This window comes from Vulpes vulpes, chromosome 1 (assembly GCF_048418805.1).
Source record: "Vulpes vulpes isolate BD-2025 chromosome 1, VulVul3, whole genome shotgun sequence".
NCBI classification, from domain to species: Eukaryota; Metazoa; Chordata; class Mammalia; order Carnivora; family Canidae; genus Vulpes; species Vulpes vulpes.
In genome coordinates, this window is record NC_132780.1 from 13,454,258 (window position 1) to 13,475,675 (window position 21,418).

The 21,418-nt window shown below is 51.9% G+C and overlaps 2 protein-coding genes across 3 annotated transcripts; both read left to right on the forward strand.

The window, feature by feature from the left end:
• Nucleotides 1-342: 342 nt before the first annotated feature.
• On the forward strand, nt 343-15,648 carry PNMA8C (PNMA family member 8C). 2 transcript variants are annotated; one of them, XM_072755359.1, is made up of 2 exons: nt 343-1,481; nt 15,516-15,648. In XM_072755359.1, exon 1 carries the CDS (start codon nt 836-838, stop codon nt 1,478-1,480), a length of 645 nt encoding a protein of 214 aa, XP_072611460.1. In that variant the 5' UTR covers nt 343-835; the 3' UTR covers nt 1,481; nt 15,516-15,648. The 2 variants fall into 2 exon arrangements, with proteins under 2 accessions (XP_072611460.1, XP_025869966.2); XM_026014181.2 differs by lacking the exon at nt 15,516-15,648 and adding an exon at nt 2,612-2,799.
• Nucleotides 15,649-15,959: 311 nt separating this feature from the next.
• On the forward strand, nt 15,960-20,507 carry CCDC8 (coiled-coil domain containing 8). Its single transcript, XM_026014180.2, has one exon. The coding sequence runs from the start codon at nt 16,889-16,891 to the stop codon at nt 18,428-18,430; it is 1,542 nt and encodes a 513-aa protein (XP_025869965.2). The 5' UTR covers nt 15,960-16,888; the 3' UTR covers nt 18,431-20,507.
• Nucleotides 20,508-21,418: the final 911 nt, after the last annotated feature.

A 21,418-nucleotide genomic window follows, 5' to 3' on the forward strand; every position in this document is an offset into this window, starting at 1 on the left:
CTTCCCCCTGTTCTCATCATTCTTGGAGCATTTCCTTACCTTCTGACCCAGAAAAAGATGTTCCAGGCTCTTCTTGCATCTTCTCTGTCCCCTCTCCCCTGGAATCAGCCCTTTTCTCAAAGGAGAAGGGAGGGTGCTTTCGAAGGCAGATGGCTGACCCCTCACCCCTGAGTGACCCCCCTGGACTCTGATTTCAATGCGGCTGGCCCCAGCCAATGGCAGAGGGGATGCTCCAGCGGTTGCCATGGAGACTTCAGGGCCGATGAGCGGGAGGAGGCGTGACGTCACTGCGGGAGCAAGTGCAGCAGCCACATCCTTGTCTTAGCAGGGCCACAGGGCACCGAAGGCAACCTCCGGCCCAACCGCCAGAGACCAGCCACCCTGCTTTCTGGGCCCTCACCCACGAGACCCGGTGGCAACAGCCCCAGGGAGGTCCCCTGTCCCAGATCTGCTGAGATTGCCAGGACGGGTGAGCCCTTTGGAGACCATCGCCAAGAGAGGCGAAGTGCATCTTCAGACCCTCCTTGGTGCGGCCTTGCCCCGACTCCGGACCCACGCCAGCCAGCTGGCAGAGAACACCTCTGCCTCCTGCAGTGTAAGTCCCTGGGAATTCCCAAGAGCCCTCTCGGGAGAAGGTGACAGAAATCTGGAGGCTGCAGCCCTGAGGGCAGGGCCAGGAGCATCCCTGACTGGAGTCTGGACAGACCGGCCCCTGAGGCCTCTCTCCTCCTTAGCCTTCGGGAAGGATCGTGGCATCCTGGATCATTCCCTGGATTCCCGAGGCAGCTCGGGTGTGCACCAGCGGGCATACTGCTGCCTCCGGGAGCTGGGCAAGATGCTCTTTGGGGTGAAGGACATTGCTCTTTTGGAGCACGGCTGCAAGGCCCTGGAAGTGGACAGTTACAAGTCCCTGATGATCCTGGGCATCCCGGAGGACTGCGACCATGAGGAATTCGAGGAGATCATCCGCGTGCCCCTGAAGCCCCTGGGCAAGTTCGAAGTGGCCGGGAAGGCCTTCCTGGAAGAAGAGCGGACCAAGGCAGCCATCATTCGGCTGGAGGAGGACATCAATTATGCCGCGATCCCCAGGGAGGTCAAGGGCAAGGGCGGCATGTGGAGGGTGGTCTACATGCCCCGGAAGCAGGACATTGAGTTCCTGACCAAGCTGAACCTCTTCCTGCAGAGCGAGGGCAGGACGGTGGAGGACGTGGCCCGGGTCCTGCGGCAGGAGCTGTGCCCCACGGTGACGGGCCCCAGAGAGCCACCTGCCAGAAAGTGCCGGGCGCCCGGGCCCGGGGAGAAGCCAGGGGCCGGGGCCACCGCGGGCGCGGGCGCGGGCGCGGGCGCGGGCGCGGGCACGGTCGGGGCGCCACCTCCAGACCCCGCGGAGAAGCAGAGCAAGGCTGGAGACGACAAGAGAGGCAAGCGGAAGCACAAGAAAAACCGTCGGCGACACCATGCCTCCGACAAGAAGCTGTGAGGTGAGGTGGGGAGGGCGCGAGGGGCAGCGGGGCGAGGGGCGGTGGCGGCCGAGTGAGCAGGGGGGCATTTCCACCCGAGTGAATAACTTGTGGGTAACATCTGAGTGAGGTGGGGAACGTCTGGGTGAGCGTGGGCCACTCAGTCATTCCACAGACATCTACTGTGCACCTGCTATGTCCCAGGCACTGTTCCAGGAGCGGGAGCCGGGTGCAAACCCAATACAGAAACACAGACCCTGCCTTCACGGCGCTGGTGGAGTCTGGGGAACCCGGGAGTTACTGGGGTACATCTGGGCATGGATTCCATTTGAGGAGACAGAGGCAACATCTGGTTGAGTATGGATCACTCCGCCATTCAACAAACGTTTTCTGATCGCCCGCAGTGTATACCAGACGCTGTCCCAGGCGCTGGGCAGGGAGCAGAGAGACCCAGACCTTGGCCTCCTGGCACTCGTATTATCTGAGTAGGTGCGGGTACATCTGAGTTACTTGAAAACTTGAATGAGCATCGTGCTGTTTGAGTGCGTGGGTAGCATCTGAGTTTGAACCCAACGTATGAGTCAGAACGGGTAATATTTGAGTAGTTGTGGGTAACCTGTAACTGTGGGAGTGACACCTGGGTATGTGTGTGAGTGTCGTCTGAGTGGGCGAGAGTGAAGACCCGGCAAACGACGTCTAACAACTGGGAGACCCCAAGGGAGGAGCCGGGAGGTCGCTCGCAGTCTTAGCGAGAAGCACATCAGCAGCATCATCACCATCATCGCACTGTGACCATGGAGATCGCAGGCTTCCCCACCCCCACCTCCCTGCATGAGCAGGTGTTGGCAGGAAATCACAAGAGGAGAAACGGGGTCCCGGATTTCAAGGGTTTGCAGAAGGTCTCTTGCCAGAGTTGAGGAAAAGCCAAGCAGGAGGAACATGGGGAAATCCGCTGCTGGAGAAAAGCCACTTATCTCCTTAACCATCACCTGCCCTCCTGTCCCCTCAGGCCTGATGACGGGGACAGCCCCTTTTGCTGAGTACCTGATGTCAGGAAGACATACAGACTTTTAGCTTTGGGCCTTGCTGGAAATCCTGCTATTGCAAAGTCTAAACACCACCACCACCCCTTTTTTTTTATCTTTTAAAAGGATGGACTTTGAATGCACCTCTGGTGCAAACTCATCCAGAGTGGGCCACCCTGTTTCGCACGTGGCAAGCAGAAGCCATGCCTGACAAAGTGAGTTGCCTGCTTGCCACACCTGAGAAGCTCAGTGCTCTGTGTCCTACTCTGTCAAGAGCTGTCACTGTTCTGTACATACTCAGTCTCCTTTACAAGGACAAGGGATGGTCAGACATGAGACTCTTCTGCTCTGATTGGCACATGGGGTTAGGATATGGGTCTCCCCAAATTCAACTCCAGAAGCTCTGGCTTGTGCAGAGGGGGCTCCCCACTCTAAAGAACAGAAGGCAAGACCTTCAGGAAATAGTCCAAAAGGAGGTAAATAATTAAGAGGTCACCTACAAGAGTTACCCATTAACAACATTAACTTTGGAGTCTCCCGTGATGGTAGAGGAAAAAAAAAAAGGCAAAAATGAATCAGGTAAAATCGAAGTGTCCGTGGGTAGACAGAGCTCTATTTCAGGGAGATCCGATTTGTGATTTTGCAAAATTCCATTAGTTCAGGGATTTGCAAAGGTTTGAGTTGAAGTTCTTGTGTTTTGTTTTGTTTTTAATACAATTTACACACACACACACCCCCAGAGGCTCAGATTCCTACCTACCAAATCGTAAGAGTGGAGACCCCCAATGTATTACTGTAGTGGGCATCGGTCACTTTTGTGACTTCCAGCATCCAAGCCCTGTTCTTATTTCTGTGAAGCTGCCCCTTGGGGCCCCCCTAACAGAGCCAAAAAGTGGAGATTCTCTCTCTACCCACCCCTTCACCTTGGCAATCAGGGTACAGGCAAGGGATCCACCCTCAGGAGGTCAGAACTTCCTCCTAGGCCCCTGCATTCCCAGCAATGGTCAAGACAGAAGGGATTTTTAAGAGTTCCCTTGCGTTGACAACCTAAAATCTGGAAGACTGATTTCTGTGAACTCCCCCAGCTGGCTCTGAATCATCACCTCAACCATCTTTTCTCCTGTGCAATGGTTGGGATCCAGCTTTTCCTGCCCTCCCCACACATATATTTACTCTTCTTCAAGTGCATCTGTGGTCTAGAAGTTTGTAGTCCTCTCTTGATCCTTTTCGCCCTTGTAACTTTCCAGCCTGGGCAAATGCACTCACGGTGTGTATTGTGCTACTGTGTTCACTGTTTCCTCAGAGTCCGGGCTTGAATAAGACCTCACGCACATTTGCTTGTTGCATGCTGTTGTCCCACCAAGGCACAGTCATTGTATCGTGACAAGGGACAGTGTGACGTTCCTTATAGTCTTATTGCAGTATCAAGACTGTATTTGTGCTTATTGTGAGTTTCGGGTGTTTCCCCATATAACGTTCATATCTGTGATACACAACGTGAGTGTGTGTCAATGTTCATTGTTGCCCCCAGAACCAAATCTACCAGTTCTCAAGGTTTTTTGGAAGAGTTTCCTAACACAGCAGAGCAAGCAGTTGTGCAAACCTGTTACCATTTGAAATCAGTTATCTGTGTGAGTCGAGACCTGGCTGGCACACAGCAAATCCTACGTGAAAATCCCCCCAAAATTGGACGTGCTGGCTGATATAGAAGCCCGCAGCTGGCCTTGGTGAACCCCCATTTCCAAGAGTGGGTTCCGTTATAATTCTTCACTGTTCTTTGCGGTTGATGCTCTATTGTATAAATATGAACTTATAAAATAAATGTATGTTAATGCGATCACAGTATGCTCTTTGATATATTGGGGGAATCTATGCTAGATCTAATTTAGAAAAATAATCTAGAAGCACCTGGGTGGCTCAGTTGGTTAAGCATTTGGTTCTCGATTTCGGCTCAGGTCATGATCTCAGGGTCATGGGATTGAGCCCCACATTGGGCTGCGCGCTCAGTGGGGAGTCTGCTCGAGATTCTCTCTCTCTCTCTCTCTCTCTCTCTCTCTCTCTCTCTGCCACTCCCCTCACTCACACATGCTCTCTCTAAAATAAATCTTTTTTTAAAAGGGAAAAATAGGGGCCCTTGGGTAGCTCATTCAGTTAAGCATCTGCCTTCGGCTCAGGTCATGATCCCAGGGTCCTGGGGTCAAAACCCGTGTCAAGCTCCCTGCTCCCCAGCGGGTCTGCTTCTCCCTCTCCCTCTGCCTGCTTGTGCTCTCTCTCCATATCAAATAAATAAAATCTTTCAAAAAATAAATTTAATTAAAAGGGAAAAATAATCTAGCTGCTAAAAAAATTTTTTTTTTTGAAAACTGTTTCCATGGGTTGCCTGAAGTTTTCCAGGGCTATATTATCTTTTTTAAAGCAGTGTCATCAGATCTCATGGCCAATAGAACACAAAACACACAACTTTCGGCTCCTAGTGACTGATGGAAATGGTGAAATGGTTCATCTGGAATAAGATAATAGCCATTCTGTATTCCAAGCATTGTGCACAGTCTTTCATACTCATTAATTTGTTATATCTTCCCAACCCCCAAGGTATGACACTATAGGTCCACAACCCCTTATCCAAAATCTTAGAGTCAGACATGCTTCAGAATTCAGAAAGTTTGGGGATTGCCTGGCTGGCTCAGTTGGAAGAGCATGTGACTCTTGATCTTGGGGTTGTGAGTTTGAGCCTCACATTGAGTGTAGAGATTACTTAAATAAACTTTAAAAAAAAAGTAATTGGGAAGCCTGGGTGGCTCAGTGATTAAGCATCTGCCTTCAGCTCAGGTCATGATCCCGGGGTTCTGGGATTGAGACCCGCATTGGGCTCCCCTCAGGTAGCCTGCTTCTCACTCTGCCTATGTCTCTGCCTCTCTCTGTGTGTCTCTCATGAATAAATAAATAAAATCTTAAAAAAAAAAAAAAAGAATTCAGAGAGTTTGGGATGTCAGAAAACTGATACAGTGACTATATCTTGTATTGTGTAATTCACCCCATGGGCAGATTTGGGCAGTTCCCATAATCAAACCCATTAGTATTCTGTAGGGAAATGTAGGATATTGACATTAAGGGAAATAAATGAAGAATATAAATAACCTTATGTAAATCTAGATCGTGCCTCTAAATGCTGTTCCTTGCTTTTATGGAGGGAGGGCGTGATGCAAAGCTTTCTGAGTTTTTTTGGATTTCAAAAGAGATTAGTGACTATGAGCTGTATATTATTACTTCATCTCATTCTATGACTAAAGAAAGGTTAAGTGACCTGCCTAAAACAACATAGGAAGGTTCAAAAGGACAGAAGCCTACGTCTTTCTGAGGACAATCTGTGCTCCTGGCTCAGGACTGGGTCTCTCTGAGGCTCCTTCAACAGTGCTCACTGAGGGCCAAAAATTCTGAAGGAGGGCTCAGAACCTCCGAGAAGCCAACCTATATGTGATTCCCATGGGCTGGCGCTGGTGATTCTCCATGGGTTCCCCAGATTGCTTCTTTGTGCTTCTCCACCCTGCTCTGCACCCCGGGAGGCCACCTCCATGGACTGGGTTCCCCAGATTGCCTCTCTGTGCTTCTCCACCCTGCTCTGCTCCCCAGGAGGCCAACTTGGAGCACTGTATACCAAAGCTCCTGTGCCCTAAGACTTCCTTGTTGGGATCAGCCAATGGGAGGCAGCGGCAGGAGTCAGAGGGCAGGAGGAAAGAGAGGCTGGGGTATTTCTTCCCTGTGCTCTGGCTACTGGGCTCCCTCTGCTTTCTGGGGACTGCGGTATCCCTCTACAATGATAAATCAAAATCAATCGGTGTGGTCACTCCTCTGCTTACTCCATCCCCGTTCAGAAGAAAGTTCAACATCTTTATAGCCCAAAGATCCCCACTTGCCTTGGCTCCCCATTTCACGATACTCTAGCCACCCCAGACATACTTCTGGGATCCCTGGAGTCCCGGGATCAAGTCCACATCGGACTCCCTGCACGGAGCCTGCTTCTTCCTCTGCCTGTGTCTCTGCCTCTCTCTCTCTTTCTCTCTCTCTCTCTGTGTCTCTCATGAATAAATAAATAAAATCTTTTTAAAAAGTAATAAAATAAAATAAAAAGGTCAGCTCTATTGGAGGTATACTTATACAATGTAATCTTTTTAATGTTCCATGTGGTAAGATTGATTGATTGATTGATTTGAGAAGAGAGAGAGAGAAAGAGAGAGAGATTGAGAGAGAGAGAGAATGTGTGCACAGTATGGAGGAGCAGAGGGAGAAGGAGAGAGACAATCTTAAGCAGGCTCCATGCCCAGCACAGAGCTGGATGCGGGCTTGATCTCACGACTCTGAGATCATGGCCTGAGCTGAAATCAAGAGTCAGATGCTTAACCCACTGAACCACCCAGGCCCCCCTCCAGAGCGTACGTTTTAGATGCATGGTGTACGCTCTCTTTGCTGCAAAGAAACTGTGGCATGGGTAGTATCAGCTCCACTTTACAGATAAGGGAACAGGGCCCAGAGAAGTAAAATCACCTCCCTGAAGGCACACAACTAGTTGGTGGCAGAGTCAAGATTTGAACCCAGGTCTGTGTGTGCAGCTCTGAATCCTTGGACGCTCTCTCCATTGTGTGCCCTGGTGATGCTAGGGCACAGGTTGGGTACTGTCTCCCGAGGGGTATTACCCTGCCTCTGCCTAGGATGCTCTTACAGGACTCCTCTGACTCTTAACCCTCAGGTCTCTTCTTCCAGGAAGCCTTCCAGGCCACCCCAGGATGGATTATTCCCCCTATTTTATCTCCTCATTGCTCCCCTATATTTTTCTGGCTTGATATATCTCTCGATGGTGATTAATTTGTGTAGATTTTATTAAATGCCACTGTGGTTTCTGCAGGAAGGAGTGGATGAGACAGGATAAGCAGACGCGACTGGCTAGTTTGAATAATTTCAGCAGATTTTGGGGTCTAGGGGCTGTCCCTAGTTGTCTGAGACCTGGCCCTGGGGTGAATAGCACAGGTGGATGGTGCCAGAATGGGAAGGTTGCTAAAGGAGGTAGTTGGAGGTGTGGGCTCTGGAGTGGTTGGTTTGCATTTCAAGAACATGCTCAAGGGCAAGTACTGTTTACTTTCTCTAGGAATTGCCTGACCCCAGGAGGGGCAGTCCCTCAAGAGCCAGCCAGGCCCCAGATAGCAAGGCATCAGAATATGGAAAATAAAAAAACACAGTTATTATGGCAATAAATATAGAATGCAGATAAATATCTATGACGTAAATAAGGAAATCGAATCAGAAATTCCTCTAAATTGGCTTTCTCACTAGGCAACCTGCCAGTTAAGGCAGCAGATGCCTCTGCCTGGTGTATGGAGGTTTGGAGATGAAGGCTAGTGTTGGACATATGGCCTGGGTTCAAGTCCTGACTCCTCTCCCTCCCAAAGCATGAGCCTGGGCAAACCACTGAACCTCCTGTGTCTCGGGGTTGCTAATTTGAAAATGGGGATAATAGTAACCTGTTTAACCAGGTGTGGGGAGGACTATATCCATTCAGACATATAAATGACTTAGCACAATGGCTAAGATGGAGGAAGCTGTTAAGCTTTGGCCACTGGGATCCTGGGTCCAGTGACCGTTGTGTTTTTCATCCACAGAGAACACATTCGCCTGGTTTCATAGCTCAGATTCCTGAACTAACCGTGTGCCCCGCTTCCTAAGACAATATGCTGTGTTCTGACAAAAGGCTGCTTTGGAATCTGGGCAAAGTAGTGAGTACACCAGGGTAATACCCCTCGGGAGACAGTACCCAACCTGTGCCCTAGCATCACCAGGGCACACAATGGAGAGAGCGTCCAAGGATTCAGAGCTGCACACACAGACCTGGGTTCAAATCTTGACTCTGCCACCAACTAGTTGTGTGCCTTCAGGGAGGTGATTTTACTTCTCTGGGCCCTGTTCCCTTATCTGTAAAGTGGAGCTGATACTACCCATGCCACAGTTTCTTTGCAGCAAAGAGAGCGTACACCATGCATCTAAAACGTACGCTCTGGAGGGGGGCCTGGGTGGTTCAGTGGGTTAAGCATCTGACTCTTGATTTCAGCTCAGGCCATGATCTCAGAGTCGTGAGATCAAGCCCGCATCCAGCTCTGTGCTGGGCATGGAGCCTGCTTAAGATTGTCTCTCTCCTTCTCCCTCTGCTCCTCCATACTGTGCACACATTCTCTCTCTCTCTCAATCTCTCTCTCTTTCTCTCTCTCTCTTCTCAAATCAATCAATCAATCAATCTTACCACATGGAACATTAAAAAGATTACATTGTATAAGTATACCTCCAATAGAGCTGACCTTTTTATTTTATTTTATTACTTTTTAAAAAGATTTTATTTATTTATTCATGAGAGACACAGAGAGAGAGAGAGAAAGAGAGAGAGAGGCAGAGACACAGGCAGAGGAAGAAGCAGGCTCCGTGCAGGGAGTCCGATGTGGACTTGATCCCGGGACTCCAGGATCATGCCCTGGGCTAAAGGCAGGCGCTAAACCTCTGAGCCACCCAGGGACCCCAGAGCTGACCATTTAAAAAAAAAAATGAAACTGGGATGCCTGGGTGGCTCAGCAGTTTAAATAAATAAATAAATAAATAAATAAATAAATAAATAAAATTAAAAAAAAAAATGAAACCAAGAGTGGGGCAGTTGGGAGGTGGGCTGCCTGGGGGAAGTACTTCATTCCCATGCCTCAATCTCCTCATCTGTGAAATGGGTTGATAATAGTACCCATTGCTGAGGGCAGTCATAAAGATGCAAAAAGAGGCATCTTTGTGGGAAAATTAGGTATGTAAAGCCAAAGGTTTCACAGACTCCTGAGAAAAGGGACATCTAGCCTTTGGATCACCCTGGGGTGAGGCTAGCAATGAAGGGCAGGCAGCAGAGGGAAGTCCACAGAGAGGGGGACAGCGAGCATGTGAAAACACTTCCACAGGTCTCATCACCCATATCTGATTCTGGGGGTCAGAAGACGGCACGATAATTCTTTCACCTCTGGGATAATGGTTCTTGAGAGACAAGGTCACACAATAAAACTTGGATGTTTTCATTTGGAGCTTTCCTCATTGGAGTCTGGGGAATCAGCGGCCACACTGCAGGATCGGGGGCGGGTCTAGACTTGATCCTGTGCCTGCTGTAGCAAATCGCCACAAACTCAGAGTAACACAATCTATTCACTCAGGCTTCTGGAGGCTAGAAGTCCAAAATCAAGATGTGAGCAAGGCTGAGCTCTGTCCGAGGGCTCTAGGCAGGGGAGGCTCCTTCCTCGTCTCTTCCAGCTTCTGGTGGCTCCTGGTGCTCTTTGGCTCGTGGCCACATCACCCCCGTCTCTGCCTGTGTGGTCACCCTGCCTCCACTGAGTCTTCATGGCTTCTCATCTGTGTCTGTTATCTCTCTCTGCTTCTTTCTTATGAGGACACTCTTGAAGCCCTGCCCAGATAACCTAGGCTAATCTCATCTCAAAATCCTTTACAACATCTGCAAAGATACTTAGGTCCTTTTCCAAATAAAGTCACATTTTCAAATTCCAGGGATTTGAAGCTGCAATCCATGGGCAGCCATCATCCAAACTATTACAAGATCTCAGAGATTCCCATCCCTCACCCCCTGTAAGGGTCCCTCTATGTTGCTAAAATTGGAGAAACCCTAATTTCCAATCTGGCTCTTTTGCAGGTTCCGGGTGGTATTTCCAGCTGGCCAAGGACCTCCCTTGCGTCTGCCCAGCCCCACCAACCATCACCTCTGTCAGAGTCATTTGGGGAGATTATTTTTTTAATGAAATACCCCACCCTAACATTCTCTGATCCAGTAGTTTGGACTTGAGAAATTGTGATTTCTAAAATTCTCGCTAATGATTCCTTTTTTTTTTTTTTTTTTTAAGATTTTATTTCTTCATGAGAGTTACACAGTGAGATGCAGAGACACAGGCAGAGGGAGAAGCAGGCTCCGTGCGGGGAGCCTGATGTGGGACTAGATCCCAGAACACTGGGATCACACCCTGAGCCGAAGGCTGACTCTCAACCACTGAGCCATACAGGCGTCGCTCACTAGTGATTCTAATGTGCAGCCAGGTTTGGGAATCTGTGCTTTAGAGAAATGTGCCAAATGAATGGATTATGAATGAATGATTTTTCAAATATACAGCTATTCTGTCAGCTTTGCTTCCACACTCACCAAACAGCCTCCAAATTTTGTGCTGAAGAGGTAGAAGGCAGAGGTGGCCCAACTATGTGGCTGGTTCTGGAGGCCAGAGTGTGAACCATAAGGCTCCTTCCTGCTGTACTTCTTGAGGACCTACTATGTGCCATCAATGAGCCCACTGGCTAAAAAGTGTGGATAATCTATATCCCATTCATTCTAGGCAGGGATCTGATTTCTGGGCATTTGAGACTGAAGACAAATCTAGTGACTGTGCCAAAGTTTACAAATGTCACCTGGGAGAGAAGTCTTCAGGGACTGTTCATCAACCTTGCTCCCCATCCTCTACCCTCCATAGGAAACTGGGAAAATAAAGGAGGCATAAGAGTAGCAGGGGCTGGGATCTAAGGAACCTGAGTGATTCAAAGCTCTGTCACTTACAAGCTGTGTGGCTTTTTTTTTTGGCCTCATTTTTTCTCATCTGGAAAATGGGAATAAGTATTTGTTTAAAAGGGATCATAAGGAGTGGGGCAGCTGGGTGGCTCAGTCGGTTAAGCCTCAGACTCTTGGTTTTGGCTCAGGTCATGATCTCAGGGTCATGAGATTGGGATTGTGAAATTGAGCCCCCCCCCCCCACTTCTGAGCTCAGCAAGGAATCTTCTGGAGATTCTCTCTCCCTCTGCCTCTCCCTGCAAGTGCATGCACACGCACTCTCTCTCTCTTTCTCTCAAATAAATAAATAAATAAATAAATCTTTTTTAAAAAGAGGGGTTGTGGGGATCCCTGGGTGGCTCAGTGGTTGAGCACCTGCCTTTGGCCCAGGGTGTGATCCTGGAGTCCTGGGATCGAGTCCCACATTGGGTTCCCTGCATGGAGCCTGCTTCTCCAACTCTGCCTGTGTCTCTCCCTCTCTCTGTGTCTCTCATTAATAAATAAATAAAATCTTTAAAAAATAATTTTAAAAAGAGGGGTTGTAAGGAGTAAAAGAAAAAAATGCAGAGGGACCGGGACAAAATAGGTGCTCAGTCAAAGTAAATTATCAGTAAAAAACAAAATTTTAGGAATATATCTAGTGCAATTCTCTCCTTCATTCATTCAGCAAACATTCTGAGCACCTACCAGCACCGCTCTAGGTTCTGAGAAGTCAGCAGTGACCAAACCAAATATCCCTCCCCTCTTGGGACAAGTATTCCCATAGTGTGAGACAATAAATAAATAAGGAAATACTAGGAAGTGATAAGCGCCATGATAAAAATAATTCAGGATGATGTGAAGAATCCCCTGGGGTAGATTCTAAAATTACACATGTAAGCATTTTTTTTTCTGGAAAAATACAGAGGTATTTCACTGTAATTACTTTGCCGGGAGACACTGGAGGCTCGAGGCTGGGAGAGGGGACTTGGTTTTCATTTTATATCTTTTTGGCACTTCGTTTTCTTACATGGGTCACTTTCAGTATGATTTTTTTAAAGTGGCAACCAAGTGTCGCTGGGTGGAGAGATCTAGGCCATGTTTTGCTTTCTTCCCCCATTCTTTTTGGATTTTTCATGTCTTTTAACCAAGTATAAAAGTGGGAGCTGTGATAATCGTTTGTTCTGGCGAAGGCTCTCCCCTGCCAGAGATCTGAGTAATCTAAAATACCCACAGTGGAACTGCTCAGGGGTTGGCAATTTTTGTAAGAATGTTGGATATTTGAGGTTTTCATTTCATTTCGAGGATAATCTTCCCCTCCCTGCCCCGGCCCCACTCCCACACATAGACACACACATTCACACACACACACACACACACATACACACACACACGCACCTTTTACCAATTGCAGAACACAAATGTCTCAACAGGCGAGATCATTCCACTTGGAATTCTGGACTTTGGGGACTTGGATTCATAAATCGGCATTCCTCAAATGGGTAAGCCTAGGGATTTTGAGTTTCCGGTAGCTTTTCAGGAAGCTGAGTGGGGGGATCAGGCCTAAGGAAGGGGTGAGAAGCTCAGAAGAGGTGCTGGCCGCCCCCACCTCCGGACCCTCGCCTCCCATTAGGGACTCGCTCTACAGACGCGGCTGCTCGTTGCCGTGGAGACCGCAGGGCGGCTCTAAACGCCGCACAGGGGAGGGGCCGGGCGGTGGGAGGCCAGGCCCGGGCCGCTCGAGCCGGCTGGGCTGGAGCTTGGGAGAGGGGGGAGAAAATCCAGCAAAGCCTATCGACCCGGCTCCGCAAAGCAAAAACAACCCGAGCGAGCCAGGAATTGTGCAGAGGCCTCGCTGAGATCTCCACCAACCCCACCCGCCAAGCATCTTCCTTTTTTCCCTCTCTCCCTTCCCTCTTTCTCTTCACATCTGCCGGGTTCCTTCAAGAAGTAAAATCCCACATCGCCAGTTAAATAGAATCACAGGCGTTCCTTTTTTTTTTTTAATTTTTATTTATTTACGATAGTCACACACAGAGAGAGGCAGAGACAGGCAGAGGGAGAAGCAGGCTCCCTGCACCGGGAGCCGGAGTGGGATTCAATCCCGGGTCTCCAGGATCGCGCCCTGGGCCAAAGGCAGGCGCTAAACCGCTGCACCACCCAGGGATCCTCAGGCGTTCCTTTCTTATACCTTTGTATTAAAGTCACTCTCTCACAGGGGTTTTTGCCGTTGTTGAATTTTTTTCTTTTTTAACCGTTGTGTATTTCATTACAATTGGTTTCCATTGTCATCCAGTGGATGCAATTCTATGCATTGAAAAACTTTATCATGAAAAGAGCCTCATAGGATTTAGAAAGGAATAAGGATTCCTGAGATAGGGTAGAGGCCACTTCTGTAGTTGAGGGGGGTGCAGAATGACCTCTCTAAAAAAGGTGACATTCGAGCAGAGGGAAATCTCCAAAGAGAAGGTGGGGCCGTAACATTCTGGAGGTTGGGAAGGGCAAGTGCAAAGGCCCTGAGGCAGACATGAACCTGGTGTCCTTGATGGACAGTGAAGAGGCAGGTGTGGCTGGAGTGGAGTCAGTGAGGAGAGAAAGCGAGAGGGAAGTAGAGGAGGTGAGGACTTTAATTTTACTCCAAGTAACATGGAGGATTTTTGAAAGAGTAGAGATAGATCTGACTTAGGTGTTTTTTGTTTTGTTTTGTTTTTAATTTTATTTATTTATTTGAGAGAGAGAGTGAGCGAAAGACAGAGCCCACCAGCAGGGGCAGAGCAGGGGCAGAGGTAGATGAAGGAGAAGACTCCCCTGCTGAGCAGAAGGCAGCCAGTGGTGGGGCTCGAATCCAGGAGCCTGAGCCAAAGGCAGTCGCTTAACCGAATGAGCCGCCCAGGCATCCCCTGACCTAAGTTTTTACAAAATTCCTCCAGCTGCTAGGTTGGGGTCACTGCAGACCGTGAGGGGGAAGCAGGAAGCTGTTTGTATGGATCCACCCTACCAGATAGTTCTTTTGTTTGTTTGTTTTTCCTACCAGATAGTTCTGAGAATTCCTAACAACAGTCCCATTTCGCACACAGCAGGGTGCCTGATGTCAAGGAAACTCTTCCTGCAAGTTAACTGCTATTATTACTAATGCCTTGTGGTGCTCATTGTTGCCGAGCTAGCTGCCTCAGAGTTACCTGGGAAGCTTCGCACATCCTGGGCCCCACATCCCAGGGATCCTGACCTGCTGTGTCCATAGCCAAGTCTGAGGAACTTTGATTTAATTGACGAGAGACACAATGAGAGAGGCAGAGACATAGGCAGAGGGAGGAGAAGCAGGCTTCATGCAGAGAGCCCCATGTGAGACTCAATCCCAGGACCCGAGGATCACACCCTGAGCCAAAGGCAGATGCTCAACCAATGAGCCACCCAGGTGTCCCTGAGGACCTTTGATTTAATTGAACTTGCTTGGGTGTCAGGTGGCTCATTGGTTGAGCCTCCATCTTCTGCTCAGGTGGTGATCCCAGGGTCCTGGGATTGAGTCCTGCATTGGACTCCCCACAGGGAGCCTGCTTCTCCCTCTGCCTGTGTCTCTGTGTCTCTCTCTGTGTGTCTCTCATGAATGAATAAAATCTTTAAGAAAAAATTTAACTTGCTTAATTAACAGTTCTGACTCCTAAAAATCCAAGCAATCCAAAAAAGATATAGAAGGACCCCCCAGAAACAGCCACTGTTGGCAGCGCTTCTACCTGAGAGGTGTCCCCTGACCTAAGTTGCATATCTAGGCCCTTTGCCTAGACAGGATGCATACATGCATATCTAGGCCCTTTGCTCCCCCACCCCATACACACAAGTCAGACTGTTTCAGATTCAAATCCAGGTTCCATTACTTCTGGCAGTGGGACCTTGAGTAAGTGATTTTTTTAAAAAAATATTTTATTTATTTGAGAGAGGGAGCATGAGCAGAGATGGAAAAGCAGACTCCCTGCTGGGCAGGGAACCCAATATGGACCTCGATCCCAGGACCCCGGGATCATGACCTGGGCCAAAGGCAGATACTTCACTGCCTGAGCCACCCAGGGACCCCAGTAGGTGATATTTACATCCTTAGCTATAAATGGGAATGATCGGACCCCTGGGTGGCTCAGTCCACTAAAGCGGCTGCTTTTGGCTCAGGTCATGATGGGGGGGGGGGGGTCCTGGGATGGAGCCCCACCTCTCCCTCCCTGCTCAGCAGGGGGTCTGCTTTTCTTCTCTCTGTGCTCTTTCTTAAGTAGATAAATAAAATCTTTAATAAAATAAAATAAAATAAAATGCGAATGATCATATTACCTGTATCATAATGTTATAGGGAGGATTTCATGAGTTAGTCTGCAGAAAGCACTTAGAATGGTGCCTAAGGACGCAGGAGACGCTCCATAAAACCTGACTCTCCTTTTCACCGGATGCTTCTTTTTACAGAGCTGCATAGTCTTTCAATGCGAGAACCGTACAACCAAGCCAGCGCCTCCTGATGAACACTTCGGTTCCTTCCTTCACCCCCACAATCTTTATTGAGCACCTACCGTGTGCCAAGCCTGGTGCTAGAGGCAAGCGCAGTTAAGACCCTGGTACCAATCTCTCCACCGACCTGTATGGAGGTCGGAACCTGTATGGCTAAAGAGGAAGGGACCTCTGGTACCCGAAGTCACACGATGTGAAGTGGTCACCTCCAGTGCCAGTGGCTGGTACCCAAGGTCACATGGTGTGAAGTGGTCACCTCCAGTGCCGGTGGCTTTCCAAAGGACCGCCCGGTGAGCACCGCCACCTCCAGGGCTCGGCTGGAAGCCCCGGGGTTAGCAGGGCAGGTTAGGGAACTGCCGCCTTTCCCCCAGGGAAGGTGCTGACGTGGGCCTCGGCGGGGGCGTTCGGCTCGGGAGCGGTGGCCCCAAGGAGGCCCGGAGCGCGGCCACACCCCTGTGGGGGAGGGGAATAAGGGCGCCCCGAAGGGAGTGGACAGCCCCCCTGTCAGTCTTCCCGAGTCCGGGAGTGTAAGAGGAGAAGGGGAAGGTGGGCCTCACCCGAGGGGAGAGCGAGGAGGAACTTCCTGCCCGCGCGCGCTCCTCGGCGCTGAGCGCACGGGCTGGGGAGGCTGTGGGCGCGTCAAGGTCGGCCTGGGACTGGGGTGGCCGCCTGCCCGGGGGCGGGAGACCCTGGGGGGGCTGGGCTGCGGCCTCCAAGCGCCTCGGCCATATTGAAGAGCCGTCTTTGTGTGCGAAGGCCTCTCCCAAGCTGCAGGCGCGTCCCCGAGGCAGGAAGAGCCACGGGGCAGCCCGTGCGCCCCCACGAGCTTGGAGCCGGGACTCCACGTCTGCAGCTGGCGGTGGGCTTCGAGCCCCAGGACTCGCCTCTCCCGGGCTCACGTAAGCATCCTGGGGATTGATTCCCGCCAGTCCTCGGTGGTGGGCGGGGAGCCGGACTTGGTCAAGACTGGACTTTGTGGGGGCAGAGGAGTCGGGAGGGGTTGGCTCATCCTTGGCTGCAGAGGTGAGACCCTCCCCGGGGGCAGTTCTGCTGGGACCCCCACCCCCAAGACTCAGGCCTATTTGTAGTTTGGGGTCGTTGCCCCCAGCCCAGATTTCACCCTGGAGATCTTAAAGACCCTCGAGAAAAGCCACGTGGGGGGCTGGTTCCCCTGGGGCTTCCTCCCATCCCCCGACTCCCTGATCCTCTGGAGCGTCCCTGATGTGTGCAAAGATGTGGATCTGGACGTCCTCGTGGAAGCCTTGAAGCCCGTGGGGACCTTTAAGAAGATTGGCAAGGTGTTCCGCAGGGAGGAGGACTCCACGGTGGGGATGCTGCAGATCGGGGAGGACGTCGACTATTTGCTCATCCCCCGGGAGGTCAGGCTGGCCGGAGGCGTGTGGAGGGTCATCTCCAAGCCCGCCACCAAGGAGGCGGAATTTCGGGAGCGGCTGATCCAGTTTCTGGAGGAAGAAGGCCGCACATTGGAGGATGTGGCCCGCATCATTGAGAAGAGCACCCCACACCCGCCCCAGCCCCCCAGAAAGCCCAAGGAGCCCCGAGGGAGGAGGAGAGTCCAGCAAATGGTGACCCCTCCCCCACGCCTGGTCGTGGGCACCTATGACAGCAGCAACGCCAGCGACAGCGAGTTCAGTGACTTCGACACCTCCAGAGACAAGCGTGACAAGGGTGATAAAGGTCACAAAGGTGCAGGGCGCAGCAGGAAGGTGCGCAAAATGCCAGTCAGTTACCTGGGCAGCAAATTTCTAGGGAGCGACCTGGAGAGCGAGGACGACGAGGAACTGGTGGAGGCCTTCCTGCAGCGAGGGGAGAAGAAGCCCAGCGCGCCACCTGCCCGCCGCCGGGTGAACCTGCCAGTGCCCATGTTCGAGGACAACCCCAGGCCGCAGCTGTCCAAGGCTGACAGGTGGCGAGAGTATGTCAGCCAGGTGTCCTGGGGGAAGCTGAAGCGGAGGGTGAAGGGTTGGGCGCCCAGGTCCAGCCCTGAGGTGGGCGAGGCCCGGCAGGCCTCTACCAGGCTGGAGAGGGTTGGGGCGTCCGTACGGGGCAGAGCCAGCCGGGGGGTTAATGTGGGCAACATAGGAGCTGAGCAGGTGCCTGAGAGTCCCCCAAGACGATGGAGGCCCAAAATCAACTGGGCCTCTTTTCGCCGTCGCAGGAGGGAAGAAGCAGCATCCACAGACGAGGGGGCAGAGGCTGTAGATGATCAGAGGGCAGAGGCTGCAGATGATCAGAGGGCAGAGGCTGCAGATGATCAGAGGGCAGAGGCTGCAGATGATCAGGGGGCTGAGGCTGCAGATGATCAGGGGGCTGAGGCTGCAGATAATCAGAGGGCAGAGGCTGCAGATAATCAGAGGGCAGAGGCTGCAGATGATCAGAGAGTAGAAGCCATACCTGTCCAGGGGGCAGAGGCTGAGGATAATCCAGGGGCAGAGGCCGTAGCTGTCCAGAGGGCAGAAGTTGCAAGTAGTCAGGGGGAAGGGGCTCCAGATAATCAAAGGGCAGAGGTCCCAGTTGTCCAGGGGGCAGAGGCTGCATCTGATGGGGCAGAAGCCATAGCCAACCAGAGGGCAGAAGCCGTACATAACCAAAGGGCAGAAGCCCCAGCTGCCCAGGTGGCCACAGGGACAGCCCAAGGAGCTAAGGCCCGGAAACAGGTCAAGACAGTGAGGTTCCAGACCCCTGGACGTTTTTCATGGTTTCGCAAACGCCGGAGAGCCTTCTGGCACACTCCCCGATTGCCAACCCTGCCCAAGAGAGTCCCCAGGGCAGGCGAGGCCAGGAGCCTTAGGGTGTTAAGGGCAGAGGCCAGAGCAGAAGCAGAGCAGGGAGAGCGAGAAGACCAGCTGTGAGGTGAGGGCAGGGGTGCCCTGGGGCTTGCAGCCACCTGCCATGCCATCACCACTCTGGCCTTGGCCCTCCCTCCCCTGCGCTTGGGTGGAGATGCCCTTCCTGCCACCATACTTGAAAATGCAAGTGGACAAGGGTCGGGCAGTGGTCCTCCCATCTCCACCCAGCACCCCTCTTTCCTGTTAAAAGTTTATCTTTCATGCATTGATTTTTTTTTTTTTAAAGACTCTTTCTAGTCACCCAAGGAATGTAAAGAAACAGAGCCATACAAAGGGGTTGCATCACTCATGATTTTAACTTCTCAAATGCGACTCTAGGTGCTCAGCTTGGCGGGGGCAGGATGTGAGGGAGAAATTTCCTCCCCTCCCCCTTTCTCTTCTTTTCTCCTGCACACTTAACATTGACCGCCTCCTTGAACTTAAGAAAAAAGGGGCAGGAGCCGACATGCAAATAAAAATGCTTACCACGTGATTTCCTGGCTCTGGACTGGGCAGCTTAAGAATGCTCCAGGGTTATGATGTCACTCCCTTGTGTCCCCTCCACTCCCACCCTCCTGGACGGTCACCTGCCTGTCTATGTCACTTTGCTCGCCATCCCCATGCCCCTGGGTTCCGGCCCAGGGCCTGCACTTTTATATTCTCTCCCCAACCACCACCCCTGCCAACCTTGGTTGCAGGGTCCAGAAGTATCTGGGAAATGTGTCCGAAATTCAGATTCCGGGGCCCTTCATGCCAGAGCTGTGGACTTGCTGGAGTGGGCTGTGTGCCCCCAGAATCTGTTTCGATCAAGCCCCCAAAACATCTCCTGGGGCAGACTGATCACTGGACACATCGAAAACTGCAATAGGAACAGGCCAAAATGCTGGTTGGTGGTATAGTGTGTAGTGTGCTGTGACTGGCGCTTATAATCAAGGAAAGACTGGGTTGTTAGGGCCCCGTAGGCACTGGGGGACCTCTCTCTGTATTGTCTTGTGTCCCCCAACCCCAGCCCCGCTGAGGGCGAGAGCCAAGAGAAGTCAGGGAGGAGAGAGGCCTGAAGGCCAGCTCTGTCTTGGCTAAGGCTGCAGTCCTGGCCTAAGCCTCTTAGTCTTTTTCCTCTGGAACTAAAAGAATTACATGCCCTCGCCCACTTCCACCCTGGAAGGAGGAGCTGCTGGTGCTCCTTCCAAGTGATGCTAAGAGCTGCTTTGCACTGGTACAGTAAATGGCTCAAGCCTGGCAGGAAAAAGCCCCAATGGGATTTAGAAGACAGGGTGTGGAACCCACCTGGAGGGATGGACTTTGCCAGGGGCTGGGGAGTTACCAGGCTGGATGCAGCTGGCCCCGGAGTGCCCAGTGGGTGCTCTGGATGCCAGGCTAGTGGTAGCAGTGGGGCGGGGGGGCTTCTCCCTCTGGGAGAAGAGCAGCCACATGATCACGAGGGCCTAGTCTGTTTGGGGTCCTGGAGGATGAAAGAAAGTGGGAGTGGAGATGGTGAGATATACCAGGAGAGATATGGGGGCAAATCCACCCCACTCCCCACCCACTGCTGATTCTCAGTTTGTCCCTCCCATCCCCAGTGTTCCAGGCATGAACATCCAGTGATGCCCAGGAGTCAGAGGTCCCTTGGGTTCCCTGAAATTGTACCAGGGCTTTCATATTTTTAATCCAAGGGGATTTCATTTAACACCTGAATGGCCCAGGCCATGATGCAGCCCACTGATGCCTCCAGGATTGTACTTTCAAACATGCAAGGATTTTCATGGGAGGGGGGAAGCACCAGAAAACTAGAGTTTTGTCTCCAGACTGGCCTTTATCTGGACACCCATAAGTGTCCCCAAAGAGAAAAACAACATAACATGGCCATAGAGGTGCCACCCTGCAATAGCAAGGACTTTCTGAGTGCCCCATGGTGGTGTGCCTTGACAGGAGGAACCATTAGGGAGACAGGGTAAGGAGGTATTTGGAGCTTATATCACCCCTAGCACCACCCCTCACAAGCTGTGTGACCTTGGGCTGGCTAATTTATGCCTCTCTGTGCCCCTACCTGAGATGACTGAAGAAGATATAATGTATTAAAGCTCAAATCAGCCCCAACAGACATCATCTCTCCTTGTCCTATTCCTGTTCCACATCAGAAGCAGCCAGAACTTCACCAGATGTCTCAGCCCCAGTTGGGGCCCCCAGGACCCTGGTTCCCATCCTGGCTGATAGGTGGACCGACCAGGGAGGTTCCCAACACCCTTGGCCAGCCTGCATATGCAGAGATTGTCATGCAAGTGGTGCAGGGTGAGGCTGGGGCTCCCAGAGCCCTGGGGCTTGCAGGGTGATTCCAGTGTGCACCCGGGACTGACCACTGCTACCCCAGGGCTCCGGGAGATGACCAGACCCCACAGCAGACCCTCTCCAGCTGGTCGTGCAGCAGAATCCTTGGGAGGCTTTCAAAACCACAGACTGCTGGGTCCCAACCCCAAGTGATTCACTAGGTGTGGGGTGGGCTCAGGAATATGCATCTGGTCCAGCTCAAGCTCGGGGTGAGAGCAGCTGGTGCTGCTGATCCCAGGACCTTACACGAAGGGCCCCTGCGCTACAGAAACGTGCACTCTGGGCAGCCTGACGCTCCCAGGTGGAGCTTTGACCTGGAAGGCCCTGGGCTTGGGTCTGCAGCGTCCGCGCCTGGGAGGAGCCTCCGCCCGCGCGCCCTCCCCGAGCGGTCCTGGAGCGCCCCCTGGTGGGAGCCGCAGTGGGTGCGGGCGCTCTCCCCTCTCCCGGGGCGGATCCGGCGGCGTCTGCTGGCCCCGGGTCGCTGGATCTTCCCTCTGGAAGCTCTGGGACCCGAACCCATTCGCAGGAGTCCTGGGACTCGAGCGGGCCGAGGGGCCGGCACGGGGGGGGGGGGCGGCCTGGGGGTGGAAGGCGAGGTTGCTGGGGATCAGCGGGGCGGCGGACACGGAGGCCACAGGTTCAGGAACGTTAAGCGGTTATGCGAGAGAGCCCGGGAATAGGACAAAT